The following is a 17,036-nucleotide window of genomic DNA, read 5'->3' on the forward strand; positions in this document are numbered from 1 at the left end:
AGTAATTGCACAGAGAGCGATCACCTGAAGTCAGGGACAGATGGTCGCCCTTAGATGCAAAGAGCTTGTGCCCATATCATCTGCCCCTGAATTCAGATAATATATGTAGCACCCTGGAGTTTAGGCAGAGTTGCTCCTAAATTTATCTGCCCGGAGTAACTACCTTGGCTAACTGTTAGGGATCAATTGATTTCTCCCTAAGTCTGGCATTGCTGCACTTTTCTCTTCTGCCGCTAGGTGGCCGGGTACCTGGTGGCATTAGATACAAGAAGGGCAATGCAAGGTCAGATTATGGGTATCTCAGCCGATGGGCAAGGATTTTCTTGAATCCCTTGGCCTGCTGGGAGAACCTATATATTTGGGTGGCGTCAGGTGACCGGTGTTCTGTGCCACCTGGGCGGCTGTCTGGGTGGACGTGTGTTGTGCTGCCCGGGTTGCTAGGCCAGAGTTTGGGCCTATCCCGGGCACAACTGGCTGCTAGGCTGTCTGAGGGCCTATCCAGAAGCAAGAGAGCAGCGCAGGGTTGGGATTGCGGCTTGCAGTCCAACCAGAAGTTCTGCCGGCCGGAGAACCTGTCTTGGTCGGAGGTAGAGGGGAAGTTGTCGCCAGTAAGGGACTATCCGCCTAATTACCAGGGACCACAGTGAGTAACTGAAGCAAGTACCAGAGCAGTATTCTCATTAACCGGGGAATGGTGAGGAATCTGGAAACTCCAGTGGATATCAAGCCAGGGACCCAACCAGCGGAGGTGACGCTTGCAGAGCAGCCTTGTGTGTCAAGCCAGGGACCGAGCAGGCCAGTGGGGTGAAGCTTGAGGAGTGTCTTGAGTGCCAAGCCAGGGACCGAGCAGGCCAGTGGGGTGAAGCTTGAGGAGTGTCTTGAGTGCCAAGCCAGGGACCGAGCAGAGAGGTGGGGGGTGACGCTTGAGGAAGATACTACAGTAAAGATTGGAGGAGCTCAAGGGATTCAGTGGCAGTGAATCATCTAGTCTAGTGAGAGAGACTGGGAGCCCAGTGGGCTGAAGAACTACAAGAGGTGATTGTAGTGGAAGTGAAGGAACTGTTACACTTTGTGTTAGAACCGGTTAAAGACTGTTGCCATAGGAGACAGCATTCCTACACATGCAGATGTGGTGTCTCGCTGGATGCCTTTCCCTGCATGGCTGTCCTTCAGTTTGTCTCGGAGTTTGACAATTAATCTTGCAATTTCCTAAGGGTGTCCTGGCCCTAATCCTCTCTCCCAAAGTTCTGTTGAGAGAAATAAAATCTCTTTTGCATTCAAGAAGTGTCTGGCGCCCAATCAGTATACCTTGTACTGCACCCACTATGCCTTGCAACCCACCATATACAGAAGGATGTCAGCTATCCCTGGCCCCTGGAGGTTCTCATTAGACCAAAGGAGGCCGGGGACCTTGCTACATATATAAATATATCTATTTATTTTTATTTCATGTCAGACATGTAACACTGTGTCTCCTTCCAGAGGTGTATGGTGGGAGTGGACTCGACTCATGTGTGGATCGGATCGAGTGATTCCATGATTTACATCATCAACATTCACAGTATGTCCTGTAACAAGCAGCTAAGTGACCACCGGGATGAGGTAGTAGACATCGTCACTGACATCGGTGATACTCAGAAGAGGTAAGAACTGGGTCTCCACACAGCTAGAGAAGGAACTCTTCAGGTTATTGAAGACTATTCAATATGGATCTGAAACCAAAGCATACAGTGTGGAAGGGTTAGACCAGGGGTCTCAAACTGGCGCCCCTCCAGCTGTTGCTGAACTACAAGTCCCATTATGCCTCTGCCTATGGGAGTCATGCTTGTAACTGTCAGCCTTGCAATTGGGATTTGTAGTTCTGCAACAGCTGGAGGGCCACCAGTTTGAGACCCCTGCGTTAGACCCTCCGTCAGGTTTTCTTTTGCCAGGAGAGGGGCACCCATTCATTGTCCAAGTCACCATTGCCAATGAGACAGAAAGTGAAGGGATACAAAATTTTACAATTGTTACCAGAGCAAAAAGGTAGGGGGAACTCTTCAAATGGTGACACTTGTTCAGGTAACAACTATCAAAGAGGGAAATTTCCCTGATGTTATTTCCTGTTGTATCTCCAGTCCAGGAAGTGAAGGGAAATCTCCCCAATGGATACAGACAACAATAGAAACTTTGACAGGGGGTTTGAACCCCTTCCAATCCGTATCCAAATATCATGTATATCATGTATATATACAGATAACACGTATCTTTAGATACATGTCAAAGTGGAAGTAAACCTTGGTGGGTTTTACTTCCTCTTTATTTCCCTGCAAAAGTAAAGCCTAATTTGCTTCAATGCATCACATAGTAGCCTATTATGTGTCGCTTACCTGAAACCGAAGCCTGCGATGTCACTGCTGTCCCCACTAGCAGCGAGCGTCCATCTTCAACTCCTCTTCCACAAACTCCGGCTCTGTGACTGGCCGGAGTCGCATGACGTCACTTCTGCGCATGCGCATGGGAGCCGCCAGTCACGGCATGACCTCTATTAGAAATGGCATGATCTGCACTTTCTAAAGTGCGCATGCGCTGTACTCATCGGCGGTCGGCTTTTTTGTAAATATCTCCTAAACAGTGGAGGTATTTCAAGCACCTACAGGTAAGCCTTAATCTAGGCTTACCTGTAGGTAAAAGTGGTTGTACAGGGTGTACAGGGTGTACAACCACTTTTCAAGCTTCTATGATTTACATTTGTGTGATTACAAGACGTGTATTATAGGGGAGAAAAAATTAATGACCAAAAGAAAACAGTCCAAATTCATCATGTGACTATTCTGGTCTTCTAATGCTAACATCTAGTTGGTTGCATTTCTTTGTTCTGTAAGATCTTATTGTTGTATTAAAGAGGAACATCACCCCGATCCTGTACAAGTTAAACAGGACACAGTTTTTTATTTTTATTTTTTTTACCTTAATTGTTAAACATATTCACTACCATTACCTTGCATTCTGGTCCACTTTCCGAGTGGCTCTTCTGTCCCAAGCTGCCATCTACACTAAGGGCATCTAGTGATCCAGCCGCTTCCTTGTTGTCTAAGCCGCCACCTCCTCCCATTGATGACACGCTGCCAATACTGCGCATGCGTTCTAGTCCGGGAATCATATTGTTTACACTTTGCTGATAGCACAGCACCATGCAATCAATAAGATTTACTGGCTAGCACATGTGCGGGATTGGTGTCCTTCTACCCGGGGGAATTTTTTTTAGGTTTGTTTGCTAGCAGTATGTAAGATAGTATAATGGTATGTAGACGTTTCAGTTGGTATTTTCAGTGTTATCTAGGGCTGCAACCAACGATTATTTTCATAATCGATTAGTTGGCCGATTATTGTTTTGATTAATCGGTTAATAACCTTAAAAGTGTGGTGTATAATTTAGTTAATATGTAAAGTTTAAAAAAAAAAAAAAAAAAGGCAATTTATTCTTAAATATCTCTATGCAGTGGTAAATATAAATAACCAATAATGTACTATAGGAGAGATATACTGTATATACTATTAGAGGAGATATACTGTATATACTACTAGAGGAGATATACTGTATATACTATTAGAGGAGATCTATACTGTATATATACTATTGAAGATATATACTGTATATACTATTGGAGAGATATACTGTATATACTATTAGAGGAGAGATACTGTATATACTATTAGAAGAGATATATACTGTATATACTATTAGAAGAGAGATATACTTTATATACTATTAGAGGAGAGATATACTGTATATACTATTAGAGGAGAGATGTACTGTATATACTATTAGAGGAGATATATACAGTATATACTATTATAGGAGAGATATATACAGTATATACTATTAGAGGAGAGATATACTGTATATACTATTAGAGGAGAGATATACTGTATATACTATTAGAGGAGAGATATATTGTATATACTATTAGAGGAGAGATATACTGTATATACTATTAGAGGAGAGATATACTGTATATACTATTAGAGGAGAGATATACAGTATATACTATTAGAGGAGAGATATACTGTATATACTATTAGAGGAGAGATATACTGTATATACTATTAGAGGAGAGATATACAGTATATACTATTAGAGGAGAGATATACAGTATATACTATTAGAGGAGAGATGTACTGTATATACTATTAGAGGAGATATATACTGTATATACTATTAGAGGAGATATATACTGTATATACTATTAGAGGAGATATATATATACTGTATATACTATTAGAGGGGATATATACTGTATATACTATTAGAGGAGAGATATACTGTATATACTATTAGAGGAGATATATACAGTATATACTATTAGAGGAGAGATATACTATTAGAGGAGATATATACAGTATATACTATTAGAGGAGAGATATACTATTAGAGGAGAGATATACTGTATATAATATTAGAGGAGAGATATACTGTATATAATATTAGAGGAGATATATACTGTATATACTATTAGAGGAGAGATATACTGTATATAATATTAGAGGAGAGATATACTGTATATAATATTAGAGGAGAGATATACTGTATATAATAGAGGAGATATATACTGTATATACTATTAGAGGAGATATATTCTGTATATACTATTAGAGGGGATATATACTGTATATACTATTAGAGGGGATATATACTGTATATACTATTAGCGGAGAGATATACTGTATATACTATTAGAGGAGAGATATACTGTATATACTATTAGAGGGGATATATACTGTATATACTATTAGAGGAGAGATATACTGTATATACTATTAGAGGTTGAAGCTGGTAATTAACTTCAGACTCAGATTAAATTTTTTATTTGATGGAAAAAAAAAAAGTTAAAGACCGTTTTGCAGATTTTCAAACAGAACTGTAATATATTATATGCTGGCCAAGTGGCCATACAAAAACCAATGTAAAAAAAAAAATGTAATTTTAAGAACGTTCGTTCGATTTTCTAATCGTTAGTGGGGTCAAATCGACGTTTCTTTTCAACCACAGTGACGGGAAAATTTGGAAATAATAGAAAACTTCTTGGTCAAAGGAATTTTCAGACAGTGGATGTGGTTTTCGTTCAGAAATTACATTCATTTTAAAACAGAATGTTAAAAACAAGTGAAATTTTCAAACAACATTCTTTCAGCAAATGTACAAAGATTTTTCGCCTGAATATTCTCATCTGAAAATCGATGCGTATGGCCAGCAAGGCTCGGTTCAAACCTATGCAGTTTGCTTTTGATCTCTGTTTCTACAGTGCTTTTTGCTGTGCGTTTTTTATTTCTGCAAACGTGATCTTGCTGAGATTTGCGTTTTTTGCTTTTTTTTTTTTTTTTGCTTTTTTTTTTTTTTTTATTTGGCCAATTTGTTGTTGGGCAGATAAAAAAAAAAACACAAATTGCTGCAAAAACACATTACATGTGAACGTGTCCAATAGGAAACCATGTTAAATCAACTGTAGTGTGTTTCTGCAAAAAGCACCAAAAAACACATACGTTTAGTAAAATAATGGGGTTAAAAAAAAACTAAAATTAACCCTTTATACAAAAAGAGCAAATCACTACTGTAAGGGGTTCATCTTTGTTTACTGTAGAACTGTGAAAGTAATATTTACAGTAGCGATTATTTGCTCTTTTTGTACTATAAAGGGCTCATTTTAGTTTTTATAACCCCCATTATGTTACTGGCTGATCGATTATGAAAATAGTTATCGATTAATTTCATAATCGATTCGTTGTTGATTAATCGATTGGTTGTTTCGGCCCTAGTGTTATCCTGAATTCACACTCCTTTAGCATCTTGTGTTATGTATATGTAAGATATTTGGATTTGATCACAGACACCCCCTCCCCCCCACTTCAATGGTGTCTGACATCTTTTGTTCTGTGTTTGGGCGCAGGTTGGCGTACTCCTGCAGTGCGGATGGAAATGTCTTTGCCTGGGATGTGAACACCCTGAAGGTCAATCATAAGTTCCAGCTGAAATATGAAATCACGTCTATGATGCTGTACAATGACCTGCTGATGTATTGTAAGTCGCCCCCCCCAGCCTTATATACCACCCAAACCTCATATCCTATGGACTGCTCTTATAACCTTCCTGCATTTGCATAGAAAACACAAACAAACTCATTTTCAAATACTGATAATGAAGTAGTCACACCAGAACCAAGTTATTATCAATAGTTATAGTATGGCAAGAGCCGTTTAGAATTCCAAATAACATGTTTTAAAGTCTAGTTTGTGTTCTTTAGGTCTGCTGTATTGCACCTATTGAAATAAAAAAAAAGAAAAGCAGATTTTGCTTCAATACTAAATTTCAGCCTAGAGCAATCCCCACACAGGCCACTAGATGGCGCCAGCCTTCCAGGCTGAATGCCGGTGTTTCATCAGATTTGGCAACCCGTCAGAAAACAGAAGTGACGTTCCCTCGCCACCATCTTGCTACACCCAGCACTCCTCCACAGTAAGGATACACAGAGAAGGTGGCAAGTGGACATCTTGTTACACCCACCGGAGTTTTACATTTCACAGGTTTTTTTTTTAACAGTAAACTGAGCATATATGGTGAAATACAAGATTTGGAAAGCCATCAGACTGTTTACACGTTGATTTCTAAAAGCAGCGCTGTTCTGTCAGATTAGCAAACCTGTGAGATCGGCAGGTTTGCCGCTGCTTTTCAACATCTAAACAGTTGGTCGGATTTATATATACTGTATTTCACCTTGTGGGCTGAGTTTACTGTTAACAATAAGTGTTCAATGCAAAACTCTGGTGGGTGTAATAAAATGTCCGCTTGCCCCCTTATCGGTGTATCCTTACTGTGGAAGAGTGCGGGGTGTAGCAAGATGGCGGCGACGGAACGTCACTTCCGGCACATACTCTAAGGGGTCGCCTAATCTGACGAAACTGTCAGATTAGGCGACCTGTGAAAATCGTGTAACAGAAGTGACGTTCCATTACGGCCATCTTGGTACACCCCGCACTCAGCCACAGTAAGCCTACAGTCTGAAGTCGCCAAGCAGACATCTTTTTACACCCACCGAAATCTTGCATTTCACACTTATTTTTACCAGTAAACTGAGCTTATATCATGAAATACAGTATTTAGAAGTCAGTGACACTGTTCTGATGTTTAATTTTAAAAGTAGCGGTCTTCTGTCAGATTATTAAACGTGTGAGATCGTCAGGCTCTAGAAATTCAGCATCAAAACAGTGTCACGGACTTCTAAATACTGCATTTGACGCTAGAAGCTCATATTGGTAAAAATAAGTGCGAAATGCAAGATTTCGGTGAGTGTAAAAAGATGTCCGCTTGGTGACTTCAGACTGTAGGCTTAGTGTGGCAGAGTGCGGGGTGTACCAAGATGGCGGCGACGGAACGTCACTTCCGTTACGAAATCTGACAGGTTGCCTAATCTGACGGAACGCCAGCATCATTCAGACCACCTCATCTGAGCCAAGGCTGTTATAGTCCCACCCTCTGGGGTGGCCTCATCACACAGATCACACTGCTCCTGGACTGAGCGGCACTCATATGTCATTATGTATATGCTGCTTGGTCCAGGAGGAAGGTCTTGTGATATTGTTAGACTGGCCTGAAGACTGCAGGATAAAAAGTATGTATTAGGTGTTTTTGAATAAAAAAAAAAAAAATTGAATGTGGAATAGAAAAACACATATGTGTGAGCTAGTAGTGCTGCACACCCCGGAATATTATATAATGGAAAAATTCCCTCATGGGGTTTTTTAGCAGCCAAGAAATTATTCAAAGGTCATTAATTAAAATTCTTTATTGTATCAAAAAGCAATTTCACAATTACATGAGAGTTGTAAAAAAATTAGCTCTGGCATTCACATGAAAATGACAAAACGATCAAGATGGAACTACATATTGTATGAAATCTTGCTAAAATTGCATTTTACTGCAAAAAATTGTATATAATCTTCCACATAAAACCCCTACGCGTTTCAACCCTTCTAACTGTGGTCTTCTTCAGGGGGGAATTTTATTCTACGCAGAAGGAAAAGGAATATTTTACATTTTAATAATCATTTGATTTGTTTATCCATAATATATAATAGAGAAAGTAACATGTCCTATAGCCAGAGATTTCTTTTAAAAGCTCATTTCAGCAATCCCAAAGACATTGGGGTGTTGTCTCCACCTCCTATAGCATGAAGAGTTGAATGTGGAACCCGGAGATGGAGGTCGCCTATGAATTTTGTTGCATTGTCTGATGGTGGAAAACCACTAATATGCAGATTAGGTTCTAAACCAGACACCCAGAGTTGTTTTGTCAGTACCGTCTTCCCCCAACCTTTGGTACCCAACGGACACCAGCCCTCATAGTAAAGCACTGCAGACTGGCGTGAACAAACACTTCCAGTTTTTGTTTAAAAAGCAGCCAGAGCCTGAGTAGAACAGCCTGTCCCATGCCAGCATGCTGTGGAGAAGTATTCTTTCTCTATATGTTGAAGCAGTAGTCTCTCTGCAGAGGTCTGACATTCCCCCCTACTAACTCAGACCTATGGTTAAACATACTCCAGTATGATCGGAGAGTTTTAAAGTGGTTCTAAGGGCTCAAGGTTTTTTTCCCTTCATGTATTCCATGTATGAACGCGGACTTTCTGCATTCAGGTGCTGCTGTACGCAACACCTGGCCTTCCCTGTTGCAGAAATACTCCCCGTGGCACGATGTGTAGGCATTATGCACCTACACGGTCTGCAGGCTGGTCACTACAAGCAACAACTGCTTTTAGAGTTTTCATAAATCCCCCCAATAATAATCTCTCTTTTGTTTCCGCCATTCTGAAGGTACCAAAGATTCGATCATCGTAACGAGGAAAAACGGGCAGCCGTGCAAGAAGATGGAGATCACAGAGAATATACGCAGGAACAGCCCGGAGCTTTCCTCCATCCAGTTCTTCTCGGAGGTACGGGGGCAGTGTGCCGGGCGGTAAACCGTTGCGCAGTGTGCCGATTGGCTGTTGCTAACTGCTTTTGCTTGCTCTGTTTTTAGAAGTCCCAGCTGTGGGCGGCGAGTAGACGGGCCGGTGAGATCTGTGTGTTTGACACGAAAGATTTCTCCACAGCCCCGCACAGGATTGTACTGCAGGACTGCTGGCTGGTCACGTGTTTGCTGAAGGTCAAGCAGCAGGTAAGAGGCCATCGGGATCATCCCAACTTTTTTTGGGGGGGGGGTTTATTTCCAAGATGATCACAACATGATAGTGAGTGCGTAAAGAAAATGGAGCTGTTATGAACCAAGGAAAAACTTTTTTTTTTCTATACTAGAAAATCCAATGTAGATTGGTTTTGTACACATTTTTTTATGTTCAGGACAAAAAAAAAGTTAAAAAATGATATCAATTATAATGTATAGCCTATTTTGTTTTTTTTATGTCTGTCCAGCAGGGGGTGCTGTAGGCCAATTTTCATACTTTGCCATTTCAAATGATGTTAATGCGCTCTAGATTTCATACATTTGGATACCTGAATATTAGTGTTATATTGTATTTAGTGGTTTGGATTTCTAAAAGGCTTCCTGAAGAAAGGGACCAAAAGATGCTCCAAAGGTGGTTTCTGCCTTAAGTCTGCCATAGACAGTTCAAATCGGACCGGCCGAGATTCAAACCATTTATGGGAAGGCTGAATGTACCCAAGTTGATCGATCAACTTGGGTACAACCAGCCTGCCGGATTTTACTTGCCATTGTCACTAGCAGCTGATCTAGCCGATATCGGTAATCCCTGTGTTCTCCTCAGCAAGGACGGCTTCCCCCGCCAGGAAAACATAATGGCCTTGTGGGTGCAAGAAAGAAATTTACTCCGTCTATGGCCGGCCTAATATCTTCTTCTGTTATTGCCTGACCACCCTTAGCTTGACTGCAGGTCCCACCAGGTCCCCCTTCTGTCTTTCGTCTCCCTGGTGGAATCTTTTTAAACAAAGTGGTTTAGGCAGTTTTTTGCCCCATCATCTCATCAGGCTGCCAGGAGCTTCCCAAACCATTCTTCACAATTGTGTATCATTGCATGATGTTAGGAGCCCAGTTCAGATCTACATTGACTTCCTTAGTGGTTCAGAAATGTGGAATTTTCATAGGTTTGTGAATTTTTAGAAAGTTTGAGCAAACCACTGATTGAACTTTTCAGAAGTTCACTCGCCTCTAGTCACCAGACTGTTATGGTGTCTCATTAGCAGGAGACAGGCTCACTCGTGGCACAGAGTTTATGTGGTCTTCACAGTTCACAGTTGGTCTTCACCAGAGCTCCTTATGGTGGAGATGGACCAAAAACTCTAGTGATCCCAGTTTTCTTTGCTGCAAGCTGTGTCACCAGGTTGTGGCCCTCTGGATTGCCCCACTAAGGGGGGGTAAAGAATGGCTACGATGCGGAGACTGTACACAAAATGCTAGGCAGAAGAGTAGTCAGGTCTCAGAAGAAGTCATTAGCAGGCAAGAGAGTAGTCAGGTCCAGGCTGAGGTTGTGGGCAGGCAAGAGAGCAGTCTGGTCAATCTGGGTCAGCAACAAACACAAAGGAAAGCTAGTGATAAGACACAGCACCAAACATTGCAAAGGCTGAACCCCAAATACTCTTTTGGTCGGGGGACACACCCAGCATTATTTTGGAGAACTCTTGAAGTGCGGGCAGGGATTTTGTAAGAACCATTGGAAGGTCTAGCTTGATTTGGCAAATAGCCTTGGGAGTCTTGGCAGGGATTCTGCCTGTACCATTGGAATTTCTGGCAGGCATTCTGGGGGTACCATTGGAAGTCCTGTTAGGGATTATGTGAGTACCATTGGAAGTCCAGGCAGGATTGTACGAGTACCATTGGAAGTCTTGACAGGGATTTTGCCTGTACCATTGAAACTCCTGGCAGGATTGTACGAGTAGCATTGGAAGTCCAGGCAGGATTGTTACGAGTACCATTGGAACTCCTGGCAGGATTATATGAGAAGCATTGGAAGTCCAGGCAGGATTGTTACGAGTACCATTGGAAGTCCAGGCAGGATTATTACGAGTACCATTGGAAGTCCAGGCAGGATTGTTACGAGTACCATTGGAAGTCCAGGCAGGATTGTACAAGTACCATTGGAAGTCCAGGCAGGATTGTACAAGTACCATTGGAAGTCCAGGCAGGATTGTACAAGTACCAATGGAAGTCCAGGCAGGATTGTACGAGTAACATTGGAAGTCCTGGCAGGATTCTGCCAGTACCATTGGAAGTCCTGGCAGGATTCTGTCAGTACCATTGGAAGTCCTGGCATGATTCAGTGGGTACCATTGGTAATTCCTGGCTGGATTGTAGGAGTATCATTGGGAGTCTGGGCAGAATTCTGAGAGGTACCAGTGGGAGTCCTAGCAGGGATTCTTAGAATAGGAGTTCTGGAAGTCTTGGCAGTTACAAGGGTAGATAGACACAGTTGGCAAAACAGTTGTATTCCCAAATTAAAAAAAAGTATTTGTTTGTCCCCTCATTGGAACATTTCCCTATCACTTACTGCTCTCTGATACTGGGCAGGAAGTGAGGGTCAATCTTCCCAGTAGGGACACTGTCAATAGCACACATCTGACACCTATTCCTGCCTTACCCCTCTGTATGTTGACTTGATATTTATGGCGTCTGTTCACTCAGCTGTGTTTGTTCTTTTTAGATCTGGGTTGGCAGCCAGGGACTCTCCCAGGGTAAGACCAGAGGGAAGATCTACGTCATTGACACAGAGAAGAAGAGTGTGGAGAAGGAGCTGGTGGCACACACGGACATTGTAAAATCCCTGTGCTCTGCAGAGGACCGCTATGTGCTAAGCGGCTCGGGAGACGAGGACGGCAAAGTGGCCATATGGAAAGTAGAATGAGCCAATGGACGTCCAAGTCTTCCTTGGTGTACACACTCCAGTCAGGGATAGATGGCAGAGTACGGTGGAGCCGTATGATCTGTGTCTGCCGACAAGCAGGTGTCTTCAGATTTCGGTCTCTGGAATTGGGATCTTCAGATTATGGTTCAGTATTGGAGAACAGGCTCGTACTTTGGAAGGGGAAAACGAGGAAGTTCTTATTCTGTTGAAGATCCGAGGAGAATTCTCGATGTCCGATTGGTGGAATTTTACAGGTGTTGTACCCTGCGCAGTAACTCCAGATCTAATGGAGCATGACTGCAGATCCCGTTAATCCTGGAAAAGATGCTAACTCAAACTTTGTAGGCCAAAGTGCTATTTATTAAACATAGACTTATCTCATTCCACTTATTTTTCTCTACATTGTCCAGCTGCAGGAGATTGGCAGTTATCTAAGCAGGGAACAGAGTGCAGTTTACCTGCTGTAGGGCTTCTTTAAACACTCCTAAGTTTGTCGTAAGGTGTGCTTGCCTGAAATGCCTTTCAATGGAGAAGAGGATGCTGGGAGAATTCGGTCCTAGATGAACTCTTAGAGGGATGAAGTCTGATTCCAGGTTTTTTTCTTTGTCCCTAGTATTTGTGTAAAGACTTTACATGTGATATATTTTAGTTATAGGTATAAAAATACAAATATATAATTTAAAATACACTAAACTGTGCAAAGATCGGCATTTCAGGCCGTTTTTGTAAAAAAAAAAAAAACTCCCATCGTGGTAATTGATGGATCTTTGTTTTGTTATCTATTGAGGTCACTAAGCCAGTGTGGAAAATACATTGTTCAACTCTCAGTGCCTTTGTATAACTTGTAGACGTTTGAAATGTATTAATTCAACACAAAGTTTTTTTTTGTTTTTTTTAACCTCTTCCAACCAATGGGAGCTGGCCCTTTAAGAGTTAACACAGGCCCCTGTGATCACTGTGATTGGCTGACATGGTGATCATGTGATCGGGAGCGCACTCCCAGCACAAAACAGCAATTCTGGCTGTATGCATATATGTGGCAGCCTGGCGTCACAGCCCACCACCGCACTGATACATATATGCATATGGCCAACCCAGATCTAAGAAGAAAAAGCTGAACTCCAGACAAACCAACCACTAAATACACAAAGAATATATATATATATATATATATATATATATATATATATATATATATATATATATATATATATATATATATAAATATATATATATATATGTATGTATAAATATATGTGTGTGTGTGTATGTAGATATATATATATATAAAATGAGGTTTACTAAAACTGGAGTGTAGAAACCAATCAGCTTCCAGATAATTCTGGTCAAAGCTTAACTGAACAAATCAAAGTTAGAAGCTGATTGACTAACATGCATGGCAGGCCCAGATTCTGAGTGCTCCAGTTTTAGTAAATCTCTCCCCATAAGGCTACTTTTACACTGAGGCGCTTTACAGGCGCTACAGCGCTAAAGATGGCGCCTGTAAAGCGCCTCTCCAGTGTGAAAGCCAGAGGGATTTCACACTGGAGGGGTGCACTTGCAGGACGGTCAAAGTCCTGCAAGCCGCATCTTTGCAGCGCTATAGGGGCAGTGTATTCACCACACCTAAAGCGCCCCTTCCCATTGAAAACAATGGGGCAGCGCCGCAAAACCTCCGGCAAAGCACAGTTTTAACCCTTTTTTGGCCACTAGCGGGGGTTAAAACCGCCCTGCTAGCGGCCGAATAGCGCCAGTAAAGGGGCGCTAAATATAGTGCCGCTTTACTGCCCACGCCCGCCCCAGTCTGAAAGTAGCCTTAATGTGAGATTTTTTTTTTTACTTGCCAAAGGATTTGTATTTTTGTTCGTCCAGTCTTGAGATTTACACAGCTCAGAGCACACAGCACAGTCCCGATGGCAGGGTAGAAGACCAGATTTTTTTCTACTGCAATTAATTAACAATTACAGGTCTTCGTCTCCCCCCCCCCCCCCCAGCCTATGATTGGACAGTGAAAGGAGAAGCCGTAATCTGATTACCTCATCTCTCTGTCACTCTGCTACCTCCTGCTATCAGCATGCTGCTTCTCACACTCCAAATCTAAGCTTTGCTGTACAGGGAATGCAAGAGGCCGATACCAAGTCAAATCCAGGTACCCACAAAGCTTTTGCACGTTAACACTCTATCTATCTAGATATAGAATATATATATATATATACAAAATATATAGAGAGAGAGAGAGATTATATATATAATCTCTCTCTCTCTCTCTCTCTCTCTCTCTCTCTCTCTCTATATAAAGAGAGAGAGAGAGAGATCTGTATTTGTGTATATATATATATATATAGATATCTATCTATCTAGAGATATATATATATATATATATATATATATATATATATATATATATATATATATATACATATATATATATACATATATATATATATACATATATACACACAATATTTGCATTTATCTGTGTTATTTTATTTATATTTGCCTGGAGTTCAACTTTAATGCAAATAATGAAATAATGTTAAAAAAAAAGTTACCCTGTTTTTGTGCTGCAACCTCCATCAAACTTGTCGTTCTTCACTTTCGGGGTGTTGGATGGATGTGCTCCCCGCTGTGCTCCATCCTCTGATCTCTGTCATTACTGTCTCCTGCCATGAACTGGAAAGGACTTAGCATAGGTCGCAGGTCCTGCCCTTTTTGCACCTCCCTCCTGCTGAAGCGCTCCAAGGTGGGTGCCTATTCTACCTATGCATTGGCCTGGACCCAGTTGGGGGTCACAGGATGGAACCAGAGCATGAGATGGGGGGGACACATCCAACCTCCTGGAAGTGTCAAATGCTTAAGGTGGTTGTAATGCATGTGAGGACGTGCACCTCATGGGGCAAGGAGCCGCCCTGCGTTCGAAGAGATGCATTTTATCAGATAATCAGAATCGGTAGAATCTTTGATGCTTCTATTAGAGCTCTCCGGGGACAGCCGACCAAAGGAAAAAAAGTTACATTTGCACATTTGATTGATTTGCCTGGATGTGTTAAGAGAGATGAGATATAGGTGCGCATATGCTTTAGATTTAAATGTTCATTTTCTGGAGGAATTCATCAACCAGCAGAGAAGAAGAATACGAAATGCTTTAGTTTGGAATTATTGAAGTTTACAACGCATCCTATAGAGAACACAACCTGGTGGTAAATCTTACTTTACATGCTGCTATATTTGTGTAGTATTTCTATAAATGTATATTTTCCTATAAAATGATTCTCTGTATTATAGCAAAATATATAATATATATAGTTGTGTAAGTGACATGTATAGGGGATTTATTTGTGTTCTAAGGTGTGTACACACGTGTATCATACATATTTGTTTATTCAGATCCTGTTACGTCATACTTAATATTAAATATATATATTTAAAAACACTCTTTGGAGATTGCTTTGTGTTTATATTATGGCCATGGATGTGTGTTTTACTCATCAGTATCTCTTAATATTATATTGTTACACTTCACACCTGTCAGTCACTTGTCTCACCTCTCTAGGTAAGTGACTGGTACCCGGCCACCCACATGATGTAAAAGAGAACGTGATCCATCAGACCAGGACACTAGACATGTGCAAATCGTTTAGTTCCAAATTTGTTTTTTAACGAATTTTGACAAATTCGTTAATTTCCGAATTTTGAATTTCTGAATTTCGAATTTCGGAAATTAGAAATTCAGAAATTGGAAAATTCTGAGGTTCGGAAATTGGAAAATTCCAAAATTCAAGAATGTTGGAAATTTGAAAATACAAAAATAAGAATAAAAATCTGAACATTCAAAAGAATGAAAATCTGAAAATTCAAAAACCCAAAAATCTGAAATAATAACTAATAATAAAGATTAAATTATTGGAATTTCCTTTCAAATTTGGCTGTTAGTGAATATATTTGAACGAATTATCTGAAATAACGAATGCCGTATCTAAACAAATGGAACGTAACGATCTAATAATAATACTTAATAATAATAATAAAACCTTTTTATTAGTAGTATTTATTATTATTTGTTTTATTCCATTTGTTTAGATGCGGCATTCGTTATTTCGGATAATTCGTAACTTCTGATAAATTTGTATTCATTATGTTCACAAACAGCCAAATTTGAAAGGAAATTCCAATACCTATAATTTAATAGTTATTTATTATTAATTATTATCTCGAATTTTACTGAGTTTCTTTCTTTTTTTCAGATTTTCACATTTCTGAATTTCCGCATTTTCGAATTCCGAAAATTCGAAATTCAAAAATTCGGAAATTTGAAAATTCAGAAATTTCAAATTCGGAAATTCGAAATTTGGGAAATTCAAAAATTCGGAAATTTGAAAATGGGGCACCCTGACCGGACTGCAGCTACCCATTCCCATACACAACAAACTGCGATGCTCTGTGTATTCTGACACCTTTCTATCAGAACCAGCATTCACTTTTTCCACAATTTGAGCTCCAGTAGCTCTTCTGTTGGATCAGACTACACAGACCAGCCTTTGCTGTCCATGAAAATGTCCCTGATTTACAGTTTTTTCCTTCCTTGGACCTCTTTTGGTCGGTACTGGGGCGCAGTTTTGGAGATGATCTGACATAGTTTTCTAGTCATTATTAGTTGGCTCTTGTCAAAGTCCCTCAAATCCTTACACTTGCCCCTTTTATTTATTTATTCATTTTTTTTGCTTTCAACAAATCAACTTCAGGGACAAGATGTTCACTTGCTGCCTAACATATCCCACCCCCTTTCAGATGCCATTGTAACGATATTATGCTTGTTATTCACTTTGCCTGTCAGTGGTCATAATGTTATGGCTGATCAGTGTATGTGTACACTACAGGGGCCTGTAACGGGATTGTTAAAGAGGAACTGCAGTCCTGCAGTCTGCTCACATAACCTGTAATAAAAACATATTTTCCATTCTGAAGCTTCCCTCCAACCACTTTGCATATTATTTTATATATATATATATATATATATATATATATATATATATATATATATATATATATATATATATATATATATATATACTATGATTTTATACTTGCCAAATATGCTGCAGAAATCTCCCTCCACTGAGTCTGGCTGCAGCCATTTTAACTGTGGGCAG

At 40.4% G+C, this 17,036-nt stretch overlaps 1 protein-coding gene across 1 annotated transcript in view; it reads left to right on the top strand.

Annotated features, from left to right (window-relative positions):
• DENND3 (DENN domain containing 3) overlaps nucleotides 1-13,106 on the top strand; it is a 129,814-nt gene extending 116,708 nt beyond the window's left edge. Inside the window, exons 19-23 of the mRNA XM_073632302.1 lie at nucleotides 1,483-1,643; nucleotides 5,928-6,058; nucleotides 8,846-8,964; nucleotides 9,051-9,188; nucleotides 11,686-13,106. Coding sequence (XP_073488403.1) covers nucleotides 1,483-1,643; nucleotides 5,928-6,058; nucleotides 8,846-8,964; nucleotides 9,051-9,188; nucleotides 11,686-11,886 — 750 coding nt within the window. The 3' untranslated portion in view covers nucleotides 11,887-13,106. The remainder of the gene's footprint in view (nucleotides 1-1,482; nucleotides 1,644-5,927; nucleotides 6,059-8,845; nucleotides 8,965-9,050; nucleotides 9,189-11,685) is intronic.
• The last annotated feature ends 3,930 nt before the right edge of the window (nucleotides 13,107-17,036 follow it).

This window comes from Aquarana catesbeiana, linkage group LG05 (genome assembly GCF_042186555.1).
Source record: "Aquarana catesbeiana isolate 2022-GZ linkage group LG05, ASM4218655v1, whole genome shotgun sequence".
Classification (NCBI taxonomy): domain Eukaryota; kingdom Metazoa; phylum Chordata; class Amphibia; order Anura; family Ranidae; genus Aquarana; species Aquarana catesbeiana.